Consider the following 17,835-nt stretch of genomic DNA (forward strand, 5'->3'; position numbering starts at 1 on the left):
CACAGAGAGTTACCATCCAATTTTAAAGTTATCAACCAATTTAACTTTACAAATTACACCTATGCAGTGTACAGCTTCAGTAAGGCATGTATGAATGTCATGCAGAGAGTCCTAGACCATTGTGGTATCAGAAGTAACTCAACCAATCATCACCCTTACCCTACAGCTAATTTGGATGGAACAGTTTCATTGGTTGTAGGAGAGTGACTGCACAGATGGTGGAGTCCTTGGCCCAAATGCCTCACTGTAAGCCACACCCCATGATTGCCACTCACACAGATCCACACAACTTTCCCAGCACATCACAATCCACCCACAACAACAGAACCAGAATGCACATGCATCCGACGAAGTGGGCATTCACCCACGAAAGCTTATGCTCCAATACATCTGTTAGTCTTAAAGGTGCCACAGGACTCTCTGTTGCTTTTTACAGAACCAGAATAACACGGCTACCCCTCTGATACTAGAATGCACAGTAACTCCCAAAACACATAGCCCCTCACCTCAGCATATACCCCTCATTTAGCACCCTCACAAATCCATGCAACTATCCCCACACAACAGAATCCACACACAAATCAGTACAACCAGCACACACAATAAACTCACACATCACTCTGAAGCCTAGATTGTCTGTTGAATCAATGTGAAGCATTGGGAACAGCTATAGCACGATTGAGCCCTTCTTGTTTAGAGCATCACCAGGTTTAGTCGTCACTGGGATCCATGTTCTTTTATTGTCCAGTTTTTATTCTGAGCCATTTTGGGCTTTTTTTTCTGAAATCCCTTAGAATGCATCTGAATTCGGAGTGTATTAACTAATACGTTTTTGGGCGCCAAGCGTTGGTCTTAAAGGGTTCTCTGTTCTCTCTATAAACAAAGTAAAGATTTTGTTTCCTATTCTAGAGTGTACTGCAGCAGGCTTCTCTTCTAATTCAGTTCCTGCCTCTGAAACAGCTCTTTATTTCTGGGTGAGGTTTTGCATCACCCCCCTTGTCATAGGGTCTAAAGAATGTAATTGCTTCTCTTTGGGATGGCTGATTGGTAAATTTTGTCTTGGACTTAACAACACAGTCCTTGATTCACTCTTTAATGCTACTCTGACATATACTTGCTTGTCTTGACGGACAGCTTTTGGCTACCCCTAACTCCAACTACTGATGGAGCTGAATGCTGAAGAGAAGATAGAGGAGATGATTACGTCTTCCACATTGTGTTGCTAAGATTCATTATCTAGGGATCTTACTGAATCCTTTGCTGCTTCTGGATGTCCAGCTAACCTGGAGATGATGAAAACATGGATCTCTTTGGCTAGATCCTCATCTGCGAAGAATGGGAACAGTTTCCTCTCTTGGTGAACATGGATTTCTTGCAGTTTGCATCTATAATAAATCCCAAGAGTGGACACGATTAGATACCCTTAATAGAGCATGAGGTCAGCATGCTGGCCAGCTCCTCCAAGTGTTTCTCACTTGTACTTAATCGTCTTCCTTTAAATGGAAAAGTAGAACTCTACACATGATCTCTTCTTTATATTTATAACAGGATGCTTGTCCTTCTAAACTAATCTCTATCCTTACAAGAACAAGATGGAAATGATGTTAATTCTTCATAAAAGTTGAGGTATATCCATTGTGGTGCCCTCTGTGTCAAGTACAGTTTGTATTCCTACAGTTTGTATTTTTATGCCTCTAATTTGAAGTACAAATAAACATGTGTTGCTCATAAGAATAATATTGCCTAAATCCCTTTGCTGCTCAATTGAGCTATGACTGCTGTGTCTCTTCAGAGAGTCAAGGTGGGTGAGGTAATATCTTTCATAGGACCAACTTCTGTTGGTGAGCAAGACAAGCTTTTGAGCTTACACATAAGCTTGAAGACTTGTTTCGTTCCCCAACAGCGGTTGGTCCAATAAAATCTATTACCTCACCTACCTTGTCTCTCTCATATCCTGGGACTGACACAGCTACAACAACTCTTCAGAGTGTATCATCTTTAAAATGACTTTAAGTCAAGCGATATCAGGTATATCGTTATATAACAATGAAGTAGTGAACATATTTTGTGCATCTCTTTTCTTTTACTGAGAGATGGAATTAGAAATCTGGCAGTTGAATTGCCTCTGAGTCTGACCTGCCTTTCTTCTGAATAAGTTAATCTGTAACTGAGCCACTCTCCTAGGCTTTCTGAGGCTGGTGATGGCTCAGAATGCCGAAGATGGGCATTGCAGGCTCATGGTGAGTTTGAACAGCACAGCCCTTTATTACCTGTTCCTCGTTCATCCAGCCTACAACTATTTATGCTCAATATTTCCTTTTAAAAGTATTTATTTGTATGTATGCATATGTTCATGTGTATGCCTGCACGTACACACACAAACACAAGATAGCCATTCCAGCAGACGGTATGCCAGAGTAATGGACTCCGTCTTGGCAGAAATGGACAGTCTTGGTGAAAGGCATTAGGTAATAGACGTTCTTTACTAGAAGTAAAACAATCTATGAAAGTAGGTTTATTAGAATAATGCCTGCAACAACCTTGTGTCAACGGGTGATGAAAGAAATGGATGAATGTAATCTTGAAATCTGTGGCGTAAGCAAATGTTGATAGCCAGGAGATGACAAAAAGCAATTTTAAAAATGAAAACAAAGGCATAATATACTTGGGGGGAAGGGAAGACAGAAGGAGGAAGATGGTTACCACTCAGAGTGAGTAATATTAATTATGACTTACAGAATAGGAAAAACAAAGTGGGGAGCCAAGTGACAGTGGATTGCTCCAAAGTAGATTTCAAATATGAAACATGAAAATGACAATTATGTAACATTACGCACCAACATACAACTACGATGATGATATCAAAGATCAATTCTACAGTTGCCTACCAACTCTATTGACAAAATTCTCAAGCATGACATTTGCTTAGTATTGGAGGACTTCAATGCTAAGGTTGGGCAGTGGAGAATGCAAGGGGCAAACATGGCCTCGGTTCCCCAAATCAAAACGGCGAAAGAGTGATAAAGCTGTTCCTGGTATTAGGGCTCAATTAGTGTAATGCTGTTCCCCAACAAAAGTATCCATAAAGTAACTTTGGAATTTCTCCCAATGACATTATCAGGAACCAAACTGACCATCTATCTGTGGGAAGGAAATTTAGATAAACTGTTCAGGATGTCTCAGCATACACAAGAGCTCTTATTGGACGTGACCATAATTCTGTGTCGCAAGACTGAACTCAAACTAAAAAAACCTTCCAAATCCCCAAAAGCATTAAGAAAATTGACAGTAACAGCCCAATCAACAAGACATTATAGCAGCAATTTCAAATTGAACTGAAAAACAGATTTCAGGTAGTACAAGACTTAGATCTACTTCTTCTCAGCATAAGTGCAACGTGCCTCAGGTGACATATGGCCAAGATTCATCACCGAATTTGGTCCGCTCTTTAGATCATTAGCTTCCCTGGCCCAGGTCATGTACTGATTGGGAGTGCGACATGAACTACTACAAGAAGTCCATATACTAACATAAACAAGATTTGGTCATCAAAAATCTGCAATTTAAAGACAAACCATGAATTTCCAACTAAAAACTTACCTCTACCTTTACATATGGATGTGAAAGCTGGAAACCCCCAAAGGTATGGACAGAAATACTTCAGGAAAATACGAGGCACTAGTGTCTTAGTTCTGGGCAATTACACCTATATTCCCACTCTGTGGTCTATCAAGGGCTCCCCTTCTAGGCTTCTGGCTCCCGAGCCATTGCTTCTCTTGGGTGGAGACACACACCTCTCTCCCTTTTGATCAGGGTATTTTCAGGCTGCACAGTCTCCTACTGTCCTGTGATATCTCTTCTCGAATGGTTAACAGTGTATTTGCCACAGTTATAAGTTGCCACTCAGTTCTTTCTAAGCAAGCATGTTTTATTTTTAAGGTAAATCAATAGAGAGAAATCATTAAAACAATGAAGGAATCAACGCGTTAATTAGCTTACCAGAGATCACCCCAACTCCAACATGGGCCCTAGCAGGTGAACAGTCTTTCAAACCCACCCAGGGGTTTTCCTGTAGTTTCTAGTTCCTAGAATAAGGACACTAGTGAGTTTGCGAGGCACTCGTTTATCCGGTTTGGGCCTCTGAAGAAGCTGTGAATAGGTAATCTGCCAGACAATGGATTTCTGCTCAAGGCACATCTTGAAAAAGATGGACTCAGAGATGGGCCATTTGCATTCCTTTCATCCCAAATATTTACTAGGAAACATAACTAACTGTTGGCATTATTTCAAAAAATTAGTTGAAATTCCTAACATTTCCTCAACATTTGCATTAGTCACATCTCCTAGAGGAGTTCCATACAATGCCACAATAACACATACGCAATTGCATTTTTAATACAATGGAACCCAAAGTATTGAGCTTAATTCAGTAAGGTTTACCCAGGATATTGCAGGAGATTGCCATTTAGCTGGGGCTTAAATTTAAAATAAATACTGAGATTCCTCAGAGTGTTCAATAACCCCTTTTCTCTAAAGTGATCCAGAAAAGAACATGAAATCATTTGGGACCTGCATTAAGAATGCAACCAGCATGTCTACAAAGGCAGGCATACCATTGGGCAGCTGGAGGAACATGCAAAAGGGGCTGGCTGAAATAATCCCTCAACTGAGCACTACTTGGGGTGGGAAAATTTATGGGACTTAGCAACATAGAAGATGCAAAGAGCAGCCCAGGATAGACCGGGATGCCAGAGCCTTGTTTGTGCACTAAGTAATGTCTGATGCTAAGGGAAGGATTCCGATATATATAAAAGAGGGGGAAGCATCTTCAGTCACAGCTGTTTATTTAGCAGGTGACGAGAAAATGAATAGAATGAGAGTGTCTGTTAGTTAATTTAGTATCCATAACCTCTTATTTCCCAATTAAAATAATGTATAAGTCAATTACATACTGCATGATTGTCAGGCTTACCCTAGTAATATTAGAGAACACACATAAGTAAAGGGGAATCAGGAGCATAGTTTTATTCCTGTTTTCAGTGGAATGGTAATCTGTCAGCCATCCAAAAATGGATTATCACTGGCCTTTCAAGACTTTGCCCTATGTTGCCCTGGGAGTTATTTGGACAGAAACACCCATCTATAAAATACCTGTCATTCTCTCTAAGAGAAAAATGTATAAAATAACATTAACTTCTGCTGCACCTTGCATTGGATAAAAAATTTGGATGGAAACCCAGTGTATGATATGGGGCACTGGTGATGTGTGCTGTCTTTTGTCTTTATTGTCTAAGAGTCAAGCTAATGAATGTTGTATCCATTGCAACTTCCACCTGGCCTTTGCTTTTATCCCAAAATCGTGTATGTCACAGTAATCTATCCTGGAGATGGTGAATGCATGGCCTGCTGTAGTTAGGTTTTCATCCAAGAGGAATTGCAGTTTCCTGTCCAGCTGGAGAAGGCATTTCTTGCCACTGATTTACCACAATGATAGGTATGGTATAAAAAGCTAAATAGAGTAGAATAGTCATCTGTGTGACTGAATAATGATGGATCTAATTGTGTACTATTTTGGAGTCCTATCTTGATAGTTAGAAGGCATTCTTCTTCAGTGGAGGGTGAGATGTTTCTCCTCTTCTGGAGCATATAATTTCTTCCTCTGTGCAAAATTCTGTTTCCTGGGCAAAAAGTACTTGTAAGGGAAACCCAGATTGGTAATGTATTTCAGACTTTCTAATTTCCTTCTTATTTTAAGTGGCAGGGCTGAAAGATCTCGGTATATGGCTATTTTCTGTGTATGTATTTGACGGACCTCTTCTAAAGTGATGCTTTTTTTTGTGAGCATAGTAGTGATGTTTCACAATCCTTGGGTCTAGCTGTGGGATGAGGGAAGGAAACAGGTCCCAGACAATACTTCAAAACTCTTTTAAAAAGTTTTGCACAGACAAAATTAGGTTATCCTAATTAGGTTATTCTCAGTCCCTTGAGGGACAACTTCTGAGGTGCGTGCTGATTATATGGTTGCTAATTTGAAGGTAATGTGTTTTGCTTGAGTTTGTCATTTCCTGTCTTCCATCTTGTTCAGATGAACCATGAGTTCCATCTTCAGTTGTGGATGCTCTGTTGCCTAGGGACACAGTTCTTTTATTGTGATTATGGTTATTGATTTATTTTTGCATTCATTTTATTTCTATTACTAGCTCTTTGAAATTCAGTTTAGCAGTGAACAAACTCTGATCTTTGTCTGCCTTTGGTGCCTTACCTGGAGTCCTGCCCCTTATCACCTGTTTTTGAAAAGTCTCTCTCTATTTAAGGCATCTTATTCGGTCATACTGCCTGATACTCTAATGGGGAATGAGAAAGTGAAGAAGGGAGAGGAGGTGAAAGCACAGGGAGGGGACATAGTAGAAAACTGGGGTTGAAGAAAGCAGACTGAGAGGAATATCAAAGTTGTGGTTCAAAAGGGGAAACAAAGAAAGACCCAAAGGAGAGGGCAGGGCAAGGGCTGATTTCGCCTTTAATTCTGGGTTCTCTGTTTAATTGGTGATCATTTGTAGATAGGAGACGAATTTATGGACCCAATCCTGCTCCATATAAACTCATCAGGATTTATAACTTTGACTTCAGTAAGAACAGTAGCAAGCCCAGTATTTTGGAACTGCTAGAAAATTCACCAACATGGGATTATGTAGTCAATTCTAAGTGACTATTTGTCCAGATCAGTAGCTCAGATTCTGTACATTTTCAATTTAGTGACTATTTTAATATAAAACTAATTTATTTGAAACATGTTCTTGAAGAAAATAAAAGCAGAACTACTTTTTGGCAAATATCTGGCATTTAGAGCTTGAAACCCTTTTTGGCCTTGCATAGCCACTGATCACTTTACATTTACACATGTGTTCAGGTTCATTAGCTGAGAAAACATCTTGTTCCTTTGACATTGTCCATTAGATCGAAAACTATTAGATAAGGTACAGGCGAGTAATAGGTTTGAAAAGGTTCATTCAGAGCATAATCAGAATATTTTGTTGAACACTGAAAAGTGATATGTCTTATGTTTAATTACCTGCTTTAAATGTCTGGATAAGGATATCTTTATGTAATTTCTCTGGGCATACTTGACATAGCAAAGAAGAGCTTCCATAATTTCATTATTATTGTTAGTAATCATGTTTGTTACAGTAGTGTCTAGGGACTACTAAGAACAGGGCCGCATTGCGCTAAGTAGGCACTGTGCAAAAACAGTAATAGGGGGTTCCTGCTCTGAAGAGCTTACAGTGTAAGTAGACAGGAAAGAGACATAACACACAAGCAGAGTAAACACTGGGATGGCGATAAATATCACATTAGTTCCATTATTTATTTTTTGGCGGGGAGGCGTTGGACTTACTTAGGGTGGGATAAACGGAAAAGTAGAGGAAGGGAGAGGGGACATTGAAGGGAAGTGGGTGGGGACAGGGCGTTGGAGGAGGAAGGCAGGTGGAATGATGCTGAGGTGAAGAGCCTGTGAGGCAGGAGGATATTGAAGGGAGCAGTCAATCAGCACAGGTTCAAAACTGTAGAAAATACTCTGATGATGTCACCAGTGTCCAAAGGCATCCTTAAACTGCTGCTGCCCTATATTAGAAGCATTTCCTCAGCAACTTGATTCCTCAGCTCTTTGAAGTTACTGGAATTTTGTAGCTTTAAGGCCTGATGCTGCAAACACACACATGGGTATTGCTCATAGTCACATGATTGCACAAATGGTATTACAGTGAGTATCAGGTGAGAAATAGACTGCAAAGATTTAAATTGTGTTGTAATAGACCAAATCAATACAAGGTATACTATAAATACTAATGTCTCTCAGTAGTTTGGTTTTCAAATTTTCCCTGACACAGCAGTAAATCTTTAAAACGTATAGGGACTAGGGTCTTAGAATTCAATCCTGTTTCCATTTAAATCAATGAACAGCTCCTATCGACTTCAGCTGGAGTATGATTGAACCTTACACGAATGGTGCTAATATGCACCTGCTTTTTATATTTCAAAACAATGGGGTCTAAAAATGCCACATTCTTTATTGGAACAAGAAACTGTGTGTGTGTGTGTGTGTGTGTGGGGGGGGGGGGGATGGGGGGGGGGAGGGAACGGGACGTTATTCTGCCAGTGCTAACCTTTTCCTGCAAAATTCACTACACACAAGCAAATGCTATGTATTTAACTCATTAGCCATTTGTCTGCCTGACAAAGGACAATAGATTTGTGCAGCAAGTGGTATTAAAATGCGTACACAATTGTTGTCTTCCATGTACATTTTTGATGGTACGAAATTCTGCAAAAATAAATACAATGGTTTATATTTAAAAACACAAATTAAAACTATGTTAATACCATGTCAGAGTTGCAAAATTAAAATGTAAATTAGGCAAAGCGGAAGTTAAGAATCTTATACTAATGTTAGATTACCCAAATTGCACATATATAGTTTTCAATTATTGGTTAAATATTTACATTGAGTTACAATGTAAGCAGGTTAATGTGCAGTGTGAGCAGGTTAATATTGCGGTGAGAAACCTTTGTATCTATTTTTAAATACAGTGTACTGCTTTATTTTAAATTCATGATTTTAAAAGTTTAGTAGCTTGTTCTTTCCCTATTTAATTTCTCTCTCTCTCTTTTGCTTAGAGAGAGAAAGAAAAGGCTAAAATAAAACCTAAAAAGAAAAATACAAAAAGGGTGGTGGTATCTCTGTGCAAATGAATTGAAATAATAACCATATTAGAGGTCTTTTCCTGGCGTTCTGGCCTCCACAGTTCAGATAATTTGAAAGCAATGGCTGGGCTTGGCAGTCAGTAGACCTGCTGAACTCCTTCCCTTGCCACCTGATGTGTGTTCTTATACTCTTCCACTCCCACCTCTGCATTTCAAGAAGAATACCAGCAGGTTTGGCAGCCCAGGAGCTGAGTGCCCTCTGTCCTTTTCGAATACCTGTATCGTGAAGGCCCTGAGTGTATAGGGTGGAAAGTTATAGCACATGGAGAGTTTGGATTGACTCTGCAATCTAGTTATTGCATTTAAAAGAACCAAAAAAACTACCCAAGAATCCAGTTTTGGGCAAAACCTGTCTCGATCCTGTTGTATGCTGGGGTCTTTCAGAGTGGCATATGCGTGCACTAGGCATATATTGGAACTGTGCAAACATAGTGACAGTTTCATCCTTTATCTTGCATGTATTCAGTACAGTATTTTCAACTCTTCGTAGAAAAATACAGGCTTTGAATGGGGAACCTTGGCAACATCACATTTCTCAGAGTAGGTTACGTAAATGCTAAATTTGAAGCATAAAAGCTCTGCCACCATTTAGTCTGCGCTAAAAAAAGAAATGATTATAATGAGTAGTATTATTATTTTACAATGGAAAAAGTGATTTTTTTCATTCTCTCATAACTCAAACTGCTGGATAAGTTTCCACAACCTTAAGAATTCTCCATTGGTTTAGGACCACACATGGAACATTTCAGTGTAGAGGAGCAATGTTCAGAAAGTTATTCAGAGGTGGAAATAGAATATTGAGAAAATGTGTTAGATTGAATAATGGTTCAATTTCTTTTTGCCCCTGAGCAACAGAATTACTTTATTTAAATGTCTGCTTGTACAGCTTTAGAATTCTAATATAGGGCTTGAGCCACAGTCTATTGAAGTCAGTGGAAAAATTCTTATTGACCTCCATAGGTTTTGGATTAAGCAATAAATAATCTTTAACTGTCATAGTTTGAGTTGCAGAGATGCATGCACACTGGCATCCCAACTTTCATAAATCTGGGTACAAGACCTTTTAACCTCAAGACTCCTTCCCTTCAATGTACATTCACTAGCTTGTTAAGAAAGAGCAACTGATAAGTAACTGTTCGTTAATTTTTTGTCTTTCAGTATCCGCAGTGTGATGCAGAAGTATCTTGAGGAGAGAGGTGAATTAACCTTTGACAAGATTTTCAATCAGAAGATTGGTAAGTTCTGTTTTGAATCAAATTTTCTTGTTTTATGTTTTTAAGATTGATTTGTTTGTTACTGTTTAGTGCAGCCTGTTGAAGATAGCACTGTAGACTTAGTTAAACATAGTATAGCACAGGGGTTCACAACCTTTTTCTTTCAGAGGCCTCCCCAACATGCTATAAAAACTCCACCGCCCAGCTGTGCCACAACAACTGGTTTTCTGCATATAAAAGCCAGGGCTGATGTTATGGGGTAGCAAGCAGGGCAATCGCTCAGGCTTCGGCTTCAGCCCTGGGTGGCGGGGCTCAGGGCCCTGGGCTTCAGCCCCATGCAGTGGGGCTTCGGCTTTCCACCCTGGGCCCCAGCAAGTCTAACACTGGGCCTACTTGGCAGACCCCCCGAAACCTGTTCATGGGTCCCAGGTGGCCACGGACTCCTGATTGAGAACCGCTGGTATAGTAAACTATGGGCAGGACTTAAAAGAATGGTTGAACTTTGTTTAAGGTTGAAGAATTATAACTACCTATTGGCAGCCATTTCTGGGCCATTGAGTGAAAGATTGGAACTGTGAAGACCAAGAGTTTTGTATTCCTCTCATCTCTCAGTACTTCTGTTGCAGTCCAGATATATGGTATATACCAACAAATCAACCTTGTTACTCCCAAAGATCATGGAGCACCCTCTGTGCCAGCATGTATCCCACACATACTGTCTGTGGCACCTCTTAGGGTAAAGAAGTTTTCTGGACACTGGTGGCGTTGGCACCACCCAGTTGGTGGATTGCATCTGATTACTTTCCTTCTGAGCTCAGAGCCTTTCTAATATTCAGTGATGGACAGTCAGCATTTGTTTTCTCACTGTTAATCATCAAATCCAAATGATAGCTGCTGATAAACCACACACTGTTTATTTAAGAAAGAAAGAAACTATTACTGCTAAATAAGAGGAAAGAAACGCACTTGCTGTTACTCACATATAGATGCACTAAGGGAAAGCTGGTTGGGAAAAAGAAAGTTACAGATTGTTTAACAGTTTTCTACTCCAGCCAAAAGTACTGGACTGCAGCACAAACAGATCCTCCTTTCGACAGTACTACTGCCTGTTTATATGTGGCTCAGGTTAGCACTTCTCTTTCTGAATAATTGATGTAATGTGGCATAGCAGGGGCAAAATATAAACAAGTGGATCTTTCAGCAGCACTGCCAAATAGAATGATTTCAGTTCTCTACATCTGTGTGGTATGAGTTAAATCAGACAGTTAAGGAACCAAGGAAACTTGTATTTGATTGTTCATTTCCAGTCATATGGTTAAATATCTTTTAACTAATAGTCTGTTCCAAAGAACAGTACAAGTTGTGACAATTATTTTAGATAGTCAGTTGTTACAGTACTAGTAGATAGTTCACCGAGAAGTCTGAAGGAATGCCTAACATAGTGAATGCTAATGGGAAGGGGGTAGGTTTAGCAGATAAAATAAAAAAAGAACAAGTTAAAAATCACTTAGAAAAGTTAGATGCCTGCAAGTCACCAGGGCCTGATGAAATGCATCCTAGAATACTCAAGGAGCTAATAGAGGAGGTATCTGAGCCTCTAGCTATTATCTTTGGAAAATCATGGGAGACGGGAGAGATTCCAGAAGACTGGAAAAGGGCAAATATAGTTCCCATCTATAAAAAGGGAAATAAAAACAACCCAGGAAACTACAGACCAGTTAGTTTAACTTCTGTGCCAGGGAAGATAATGGAGCAAGTAATTAAGGAAATCATCTGCAAACACTTGGAGGTGGTAAGGTGTTAGGGAATAGCCAGCATGGATTTGTAAAGAACAAATCGTGTCAAACCAATCTGATAGCTTTCTTTGATAGGATAACGAGTCTTGTGGATAAGTTTGAGTAGCAGCCGTGTTAGTCTGTATCCGCAAAAAGAACAGGAGTACTTGTGGCACCTTAGAGACTAACAAATTTATTAGAGCATAAGCTTTCGTGGACTACAGCCCACTTCTTCAGATTCATATAGAGTTCCAATATATGTTCCACTCTATATGCATCCGAAGAAGTGGGGTGTAGTCCACGAAAGCTTATGCTCTAATAAATTTGTTAGTCTCTAAGGTGCCACAAGTACTCCTGTTTTTCTTGTGGATAAGGGAGAAGCTGTGGATGTGGAATACCTAGACTTTAGTAAGGCATTTGATACGGTCTCGCATGATATTCGTATCAATAAACTAGGCAAATACAATTTAGATAGGGCTGCTATAAGGTGGGTGCATAACTGGCTGGATAACCGTACTCAGAGAGTTGTTATTAATGGTTCCCAGTCCTGCTGGAAAGGCCTAAGAAGTGGGGTTCCGCAGGGGTCTGTTTTGGGACCGGCTCTGTTAAATATCTTCATTAACGACTTAGATGTTGGCATAGAATGTACGCTTATTAAGTTCCCAGATGATACCAAACTGGGAGGGATTGCAACTGCTTTGGAGGACAGGGTCATAATTCAAAATGATCTGGACAAATTGGAGAAATGGTCTGAGGTAAACAGGATGAAGTTTAATAAAGACAAATGCAAAGTGCTCCACTTAGGAAGGAACAATCAGTTTCACACATACAGAATGGGAAGAGACTGTCTAGGAAGGACTGTCTAGTATCTGCCCCAAATAGCTTACAGTAGAGTATTCCGACATAAACCTCAATATGTTCAAAAAGATTAGATGAATATTTCAGACATGTTGTAAGATTATATACTTTGCTTTTCCCTCACAGCTGCTGCTTATATTATTTACTTTTTTCATCCATGTTAAATACTTGTATCTCTAAACTCTCATCCTTAACTGTGGCGCTTCTAACCAGCTTCTCCATAATAACAATTTTGCTAGAATGAAGTAGCATGGTGAGAGACAGCATGTCTCTTCTGAAGACATCGTTGGAATGAGGGGAAAAGATTAAGGATAAATGTGGGTGTTTTTAACTGAAGAAACTTTACGTTTTGCTGAAAATACTGTCTTTATTTTGGATGTTCATTTATTTTTTTATTGCTGTTTTCTACCTTGTTCTTTGCTACATTTGTTCTGTTTTTATACATTAACATAATTGTTTAGGGTAGAGTATACTCCTTCTAAAACACAATGCTGTGAGAATAAAGATAGTATCTGATTGTTAAAAATCTAACAACTCACATCTGGTGTTTATTATTATTATTATTATATATTTGGTTGTATTCTGGTTGTGCCTAGAGGCCACAGTTAAAATTGGGCCCCATTATGCAAGGTGCTGGGCAAACATGTAGCAATTTATCCCTATTCTAAGGAGCTTAAAATCTAAGTTGAGATGAGGCACAATGAATTTTGCAAATGAAAATGGAGAGAGGACGTAGGAAACCAAAATAAGGCCCCATGGTTACATAGGTTGCCATTGCACTACTTGGTACTTCCAGACGGATATAAAATATAGTTTGTTTTTTTTTTTTTTTTTTTTTAGTAAGTTAATATCAACTATCCCTGACTGACTGACCCCAACTATCATTGGTAGGCTGATTTCTTATAAGCAGAGGTGGGTCGCAGCAGTGGCAGAATCTTACAGCCCAGGACGGGTTTGGAGGAGGAGAGACTCATGGCCTTCACTATGCATGTACCATGTGTAAGAGCAGTGTGGAACAACGCAGAGACAGTTGTGAGAGAAGATTGGTGGATGAGGCTGGCATTGTTGACTGGCTGGAGGAGGTAGATAAAAGGCAAGAGTGGACAAGCAGGAAAGGGCAGAGTTGTGAAGGACCTTATAAATGAAATGAATGTAATATTTGTTTTACATTTGAACATATGGTAAGAACATACAAGAAACACTTTGAATTGTAATAATGCATGACAGAAGCAATGGGCTTAAATTGCAGCAAGGGAGGTTTAGGTTGGACATTAGGAAAAACTTCCTAACTGTCAGAGTGGTTAAGCACTGGAATAAATTGCCTAGGGAGGTGGTGGAATCTCCATCATTGGGGATTTTTAAGAGCAGGCTGGACAAATACCTGTCAGGGATAGTCTAGATAATACTTACTCCTGCCTTGAGTGTAGGGGACTGGACTAGATGACCTCTCGAGGTCCCTTCCAGTTCTATAGTTCTATGATTTCTATGAATAGGGAGCTGGGGGATTAGAGAGCTGCTGGGAAGGGACAGACCTTTGCAGATATCCCTAGTACATAGATTCTAAGGTGGGAAGGGACCTTTATGATTCTCTAGCTTGATCTCTGGCATAGAATAAGGCATAGATTTCATCCAGTGATTCCTGCAGCTAGTCCAACAGATTGTGGTTGAACTAGAGCATATCCAGCCTTGGATTTAAAGACTCTCATTGACGGAGAATTTACCGTATTCCTTGATAATTTGTTCAAACGATTAATCATTTTTACTGTTAAAAACGTGCATCTCTTTTTCCAGTTAGAACCTCTCCAACTTTAACATCCAGCCTTTGGTTCTTATTATACCTTTGTCTGCTAAATTTAAAAGCCCTCTAATATCCGATATCCTCTTCCTGAGTAGATAGTTCTAGACCCTAATCAACTCACCTTTTTATCTTTTCTTTGATAAACTATATAGATTGAGCTCCTTTAGTCTCTTGTCATGTTTCCAGACCACAAATCATTCTTAAGTTGTAGCCCATTTCTGCATCCTTTCCAGTTATTAAAGTGTGGAAACCAGAACTGGCCACAGTTTTCCAGTACTAGTCCTTGCAATGTCATATACATAGATAATGTTGCCCCTCTTCTCCTGTTTCATGTTTCCCTTTTAATATGTCTAAGTATTTAGTTAGCTGTTTTAGCCACAAGCGTCACATGGAGCTGATCTACTGTTAACTCTTAGGGTTAAGAGTCACGACTTTTTCTGTGTCAACAACTTTCCAGAATACATTCCTGCAGCTTGAAAGTATGATCTGTGTTTTTTGTTTCCAGATGTATAGCCTTGCAAAGGATCTCAGGGGATCCTTTGGTTTTGGAGGTCGAATCACTTGTTACTTGCACTGGTGGGGACAAAAGAAGAATGTGAAGGAAACTGAGTAAGAACTTCAGGAATATTCAGTCTGCAATGGGGCATTAGCTTCTTCAAGGATGAGATGGCCCTAAACCTTTAAAGGGTGTGCCTAAATTAGTGTATCTCTATTTACTTCATTTTTTTATGGAGGAAAATAAGTTGCTTCATTTGCTTTAAACTGCCCTGGGCACCTCTAGGATCATGGGATTCTTGTTTGACTGCTGTTTGATCTTAAACTCAATAGGAACTTGTACAACGAGTTTAAGAGAACACACAGATGATGTATCCAGCTTAGAAAGCTGCTATACCAGCATTTAATTAAGTAGCCAATCTGTTGTGCCAGGCACAAGTTACTTCCTGTGTAATACCAGCTTCATGGGGAAGTACAGCATGTATCTAAGTGGAATGAATAACCACCTTTAACTAGTTTTCTCATTACCACATCCTGTTTGCTACACAACAAGTAGATTGTGTCTGCACTGGAAATAGACACTTTTCCAGTTCTCAAATGATTAGTTGTAATTCATAAGTAGAATCTATTTTGCTATGCTTGATTATTAAAATGGTATTTTAATTTATTTTTGCATTATATTTTACTGTTGATCATGCTCACTTGTAAAAATTGTTTCATTCATGTTCTGATTTTGTAATTGACATATGCAGCAGGTGTATTTTCTAAGAGTAAGAGATTTTAAATTAGGCAATAGCAACAATTACATTAATACATTTGAAAGAAATGTGATCTACACTTACACTGCAACAAATCTAAAGAAAAGCAATATTGATCTTTCTTATCAGTGCTCCCTAATAGTCGGTAGAAGATAATGTTGGTAAACTAGAGGCTCTGGGTATGGTAGAATACAGAGCCTTTCAGCTCTTGGTCACTAATTTGGATCTGGTTCACATCTGTCTATCAAGCAGTTTGTTTAGATGCAGGTGGTACTTAACAGTTTCCATTAAAACACTTCATTCACAGTTGCTTGTAATTTTATGAAATAACCTTTTGAGATGAAATTTCCATGTTTGGCTTTTTATGGACGATTTGAGCAAAACCAGGTTAGTTGTTTTGGAACTTGATCATAGTATAATACTTACCCTTTTCACATTGTTAAAAAAAGCTCTCGCATTTTCCCTTTGGCTTTAAAGTTAAACCTGATTTCCACCCCATCTCTGTTGTAAAGTACACAGATGGATAAACATTAAACTTACTGCATGTCAGTAGTCCCAGTGAGAAATACATGTTTGCTTAATTGCAGAAAATGTGGTTGTCATTTATCAATTTACATGAACATTTTCTTCCATTTTGCATTACCTTCCTTTCTGTTAGGGGGACTGTTCTTTCTAGGACTGATTCACTTGGCTGTTCTTTGTGTTATCTTATGTTCAGCTTTCTCCGTATTGGAGCTCTATACTAGGTTAAGAATTTTGCCATCTGTCTCAGTGGTTCTTCCCACACATTCATGTCTGTTTTGGATCCTTTAGGAATTTCGTATCATATTAACTCCCTTCAAGAGTGCTAGAGCTCAGGGTGATTATTCTAGTTTATGGTGGCTTTTCAGAGCAAAGTAGTGTTAATTCATCTTAAGATCAGTGTACAGACAGGCCTTACAGCTGTGTGAATGGACTCTATAGTACAAGATCTTCCCGTCACTTCCCGCTCATGGCAGACAGCTAACCTTGCTGTTGAGAAATCCTCCCCGCCCTTTCAATATGGGAGCAAAATGTGGTGCAATCCCCTAGGTATCTAAATATAACACGGTTTGAAGACTCCCTTCCTAGTACATTATTTAAACCCTTGTTTAATGTAAGCATGAGATCTGTGTACCAGTGGCATTTTGAACTAATTAAATAATCCTCTGAAGAAAGAGCAGTGAGAGCAATAAAACTTGGTTGTAAGACAAAAACACCTGAGTTTTTAGCTAAGTAAACAAGGAGTGCCTATAAAATATGTACAATGTGTTAATAGTAATGGGTCTGCTTTTTACTAGTTGCTTGTGATGACTTTAAAGTCATATGATGCTTATAAGTGGTCACAGAAGCAGAGTGAATGCTATACAGATTTTCTCTTTTTTAGGGTTTTTACTGTTATATGTCCAATAGTGCTAGGCAATTCACAACATATAGAAAAGATGAGGGCCCCAATCTTGCAAAGACTTAGGCACATGATTAACTTTACAGATGTAAGTAGTCCCATTGAAGTCAGTGGGACTAATGTGTAAAGTTAAGCATATGTGTAAATCTTTTCAGGACAGGGACGGTGATCTGTGGGTTTATAATCCAAAATTAGACATGACATAAAAGAAGGAATAAGGCAAGAAGTAGAGATGCGGGATCAGAGAAAGGGGGAGAATTTAACAGATACAGAGTGCAGTTGCTATACTTAGTTATACATGTGTCTTAAAGGCCCAGGTGTGTATTAATTTATTCCAGGTGAAAAACTACAATTTTGTGTGTATTTTTTGTCAGGGTGGGTTGCGGAGGAATGTAAAGAAGAGGAAATGGTAGTCATGGAGGATACGAAGATTGAGAGGAAATATGACATAGGGAAAGAAGAACGGCTGTGTTATGTGTGCATGCATGCATATATATGTACAGTTCACTTAAATTAACTTGCTATTTGAGTCTCTTCTACTTTTTGTATACTAAAGTAGCAGAGACTACATAAGTACCTAGATAGATATGCAACATACTGTATCTGGTTTTTGTGTTTATGGAAAAGTGCATTTATTTTTGGGTTCCGTTTCAGACATGTGGAAGATATAAAACATAAGTGAGACTCTTCAGAGGGCATCTGAAGAAGTGAGGTTCTTACCCACGAAAGCTTATGCTCCCAGTACTTCTGTTAG

At 39.1% G+C, this 17,835-nt stretch overlaps 1 protein-coding gene across 3 annotated transcripts in view; it reads left to right on the plus strand.

Moving 5' to 3' along the window:
* Window positions 1-17,835, plus strand: part of GRK3 (G protein-coupled receptor kinase 3) — a 136,251-nt gene that overhangs the window by 21,294 nt on the left and 97,122 nt on the right. For all 3 annotated transcript variants that reach the window (XR_008442515.1, XR_008442516.1, XM_054006314.1), the window contains exon 2: window positions 9,919-9,995. Coding sequence is in view for 1 of the 3 variants with exons in the window: in XM_054006314.1 (XP_053862289.1) it covers window positions 9,919-9,995 (77 nt within the window). In the remaining 2 variants the exon portion in view is untranslated. The remainder of the gene's footprint in view (window positions 1-9,918; window positions 9,996-17,835) is intronic.

This window comes from Malaclemys terrapin, chromosome 16 (genome assembly GCF_027887155.1).
Source record: "Malaclemys terrapin pileata isolate rMalTer1 chromosome 16, rMalTer1.hap1, whole genome shotgun sequence".
NCBI lineage: Eukaryota > Metazoa > Chordata > Testudines > Emydidae > Malaclemys > Malaclemys terrapin.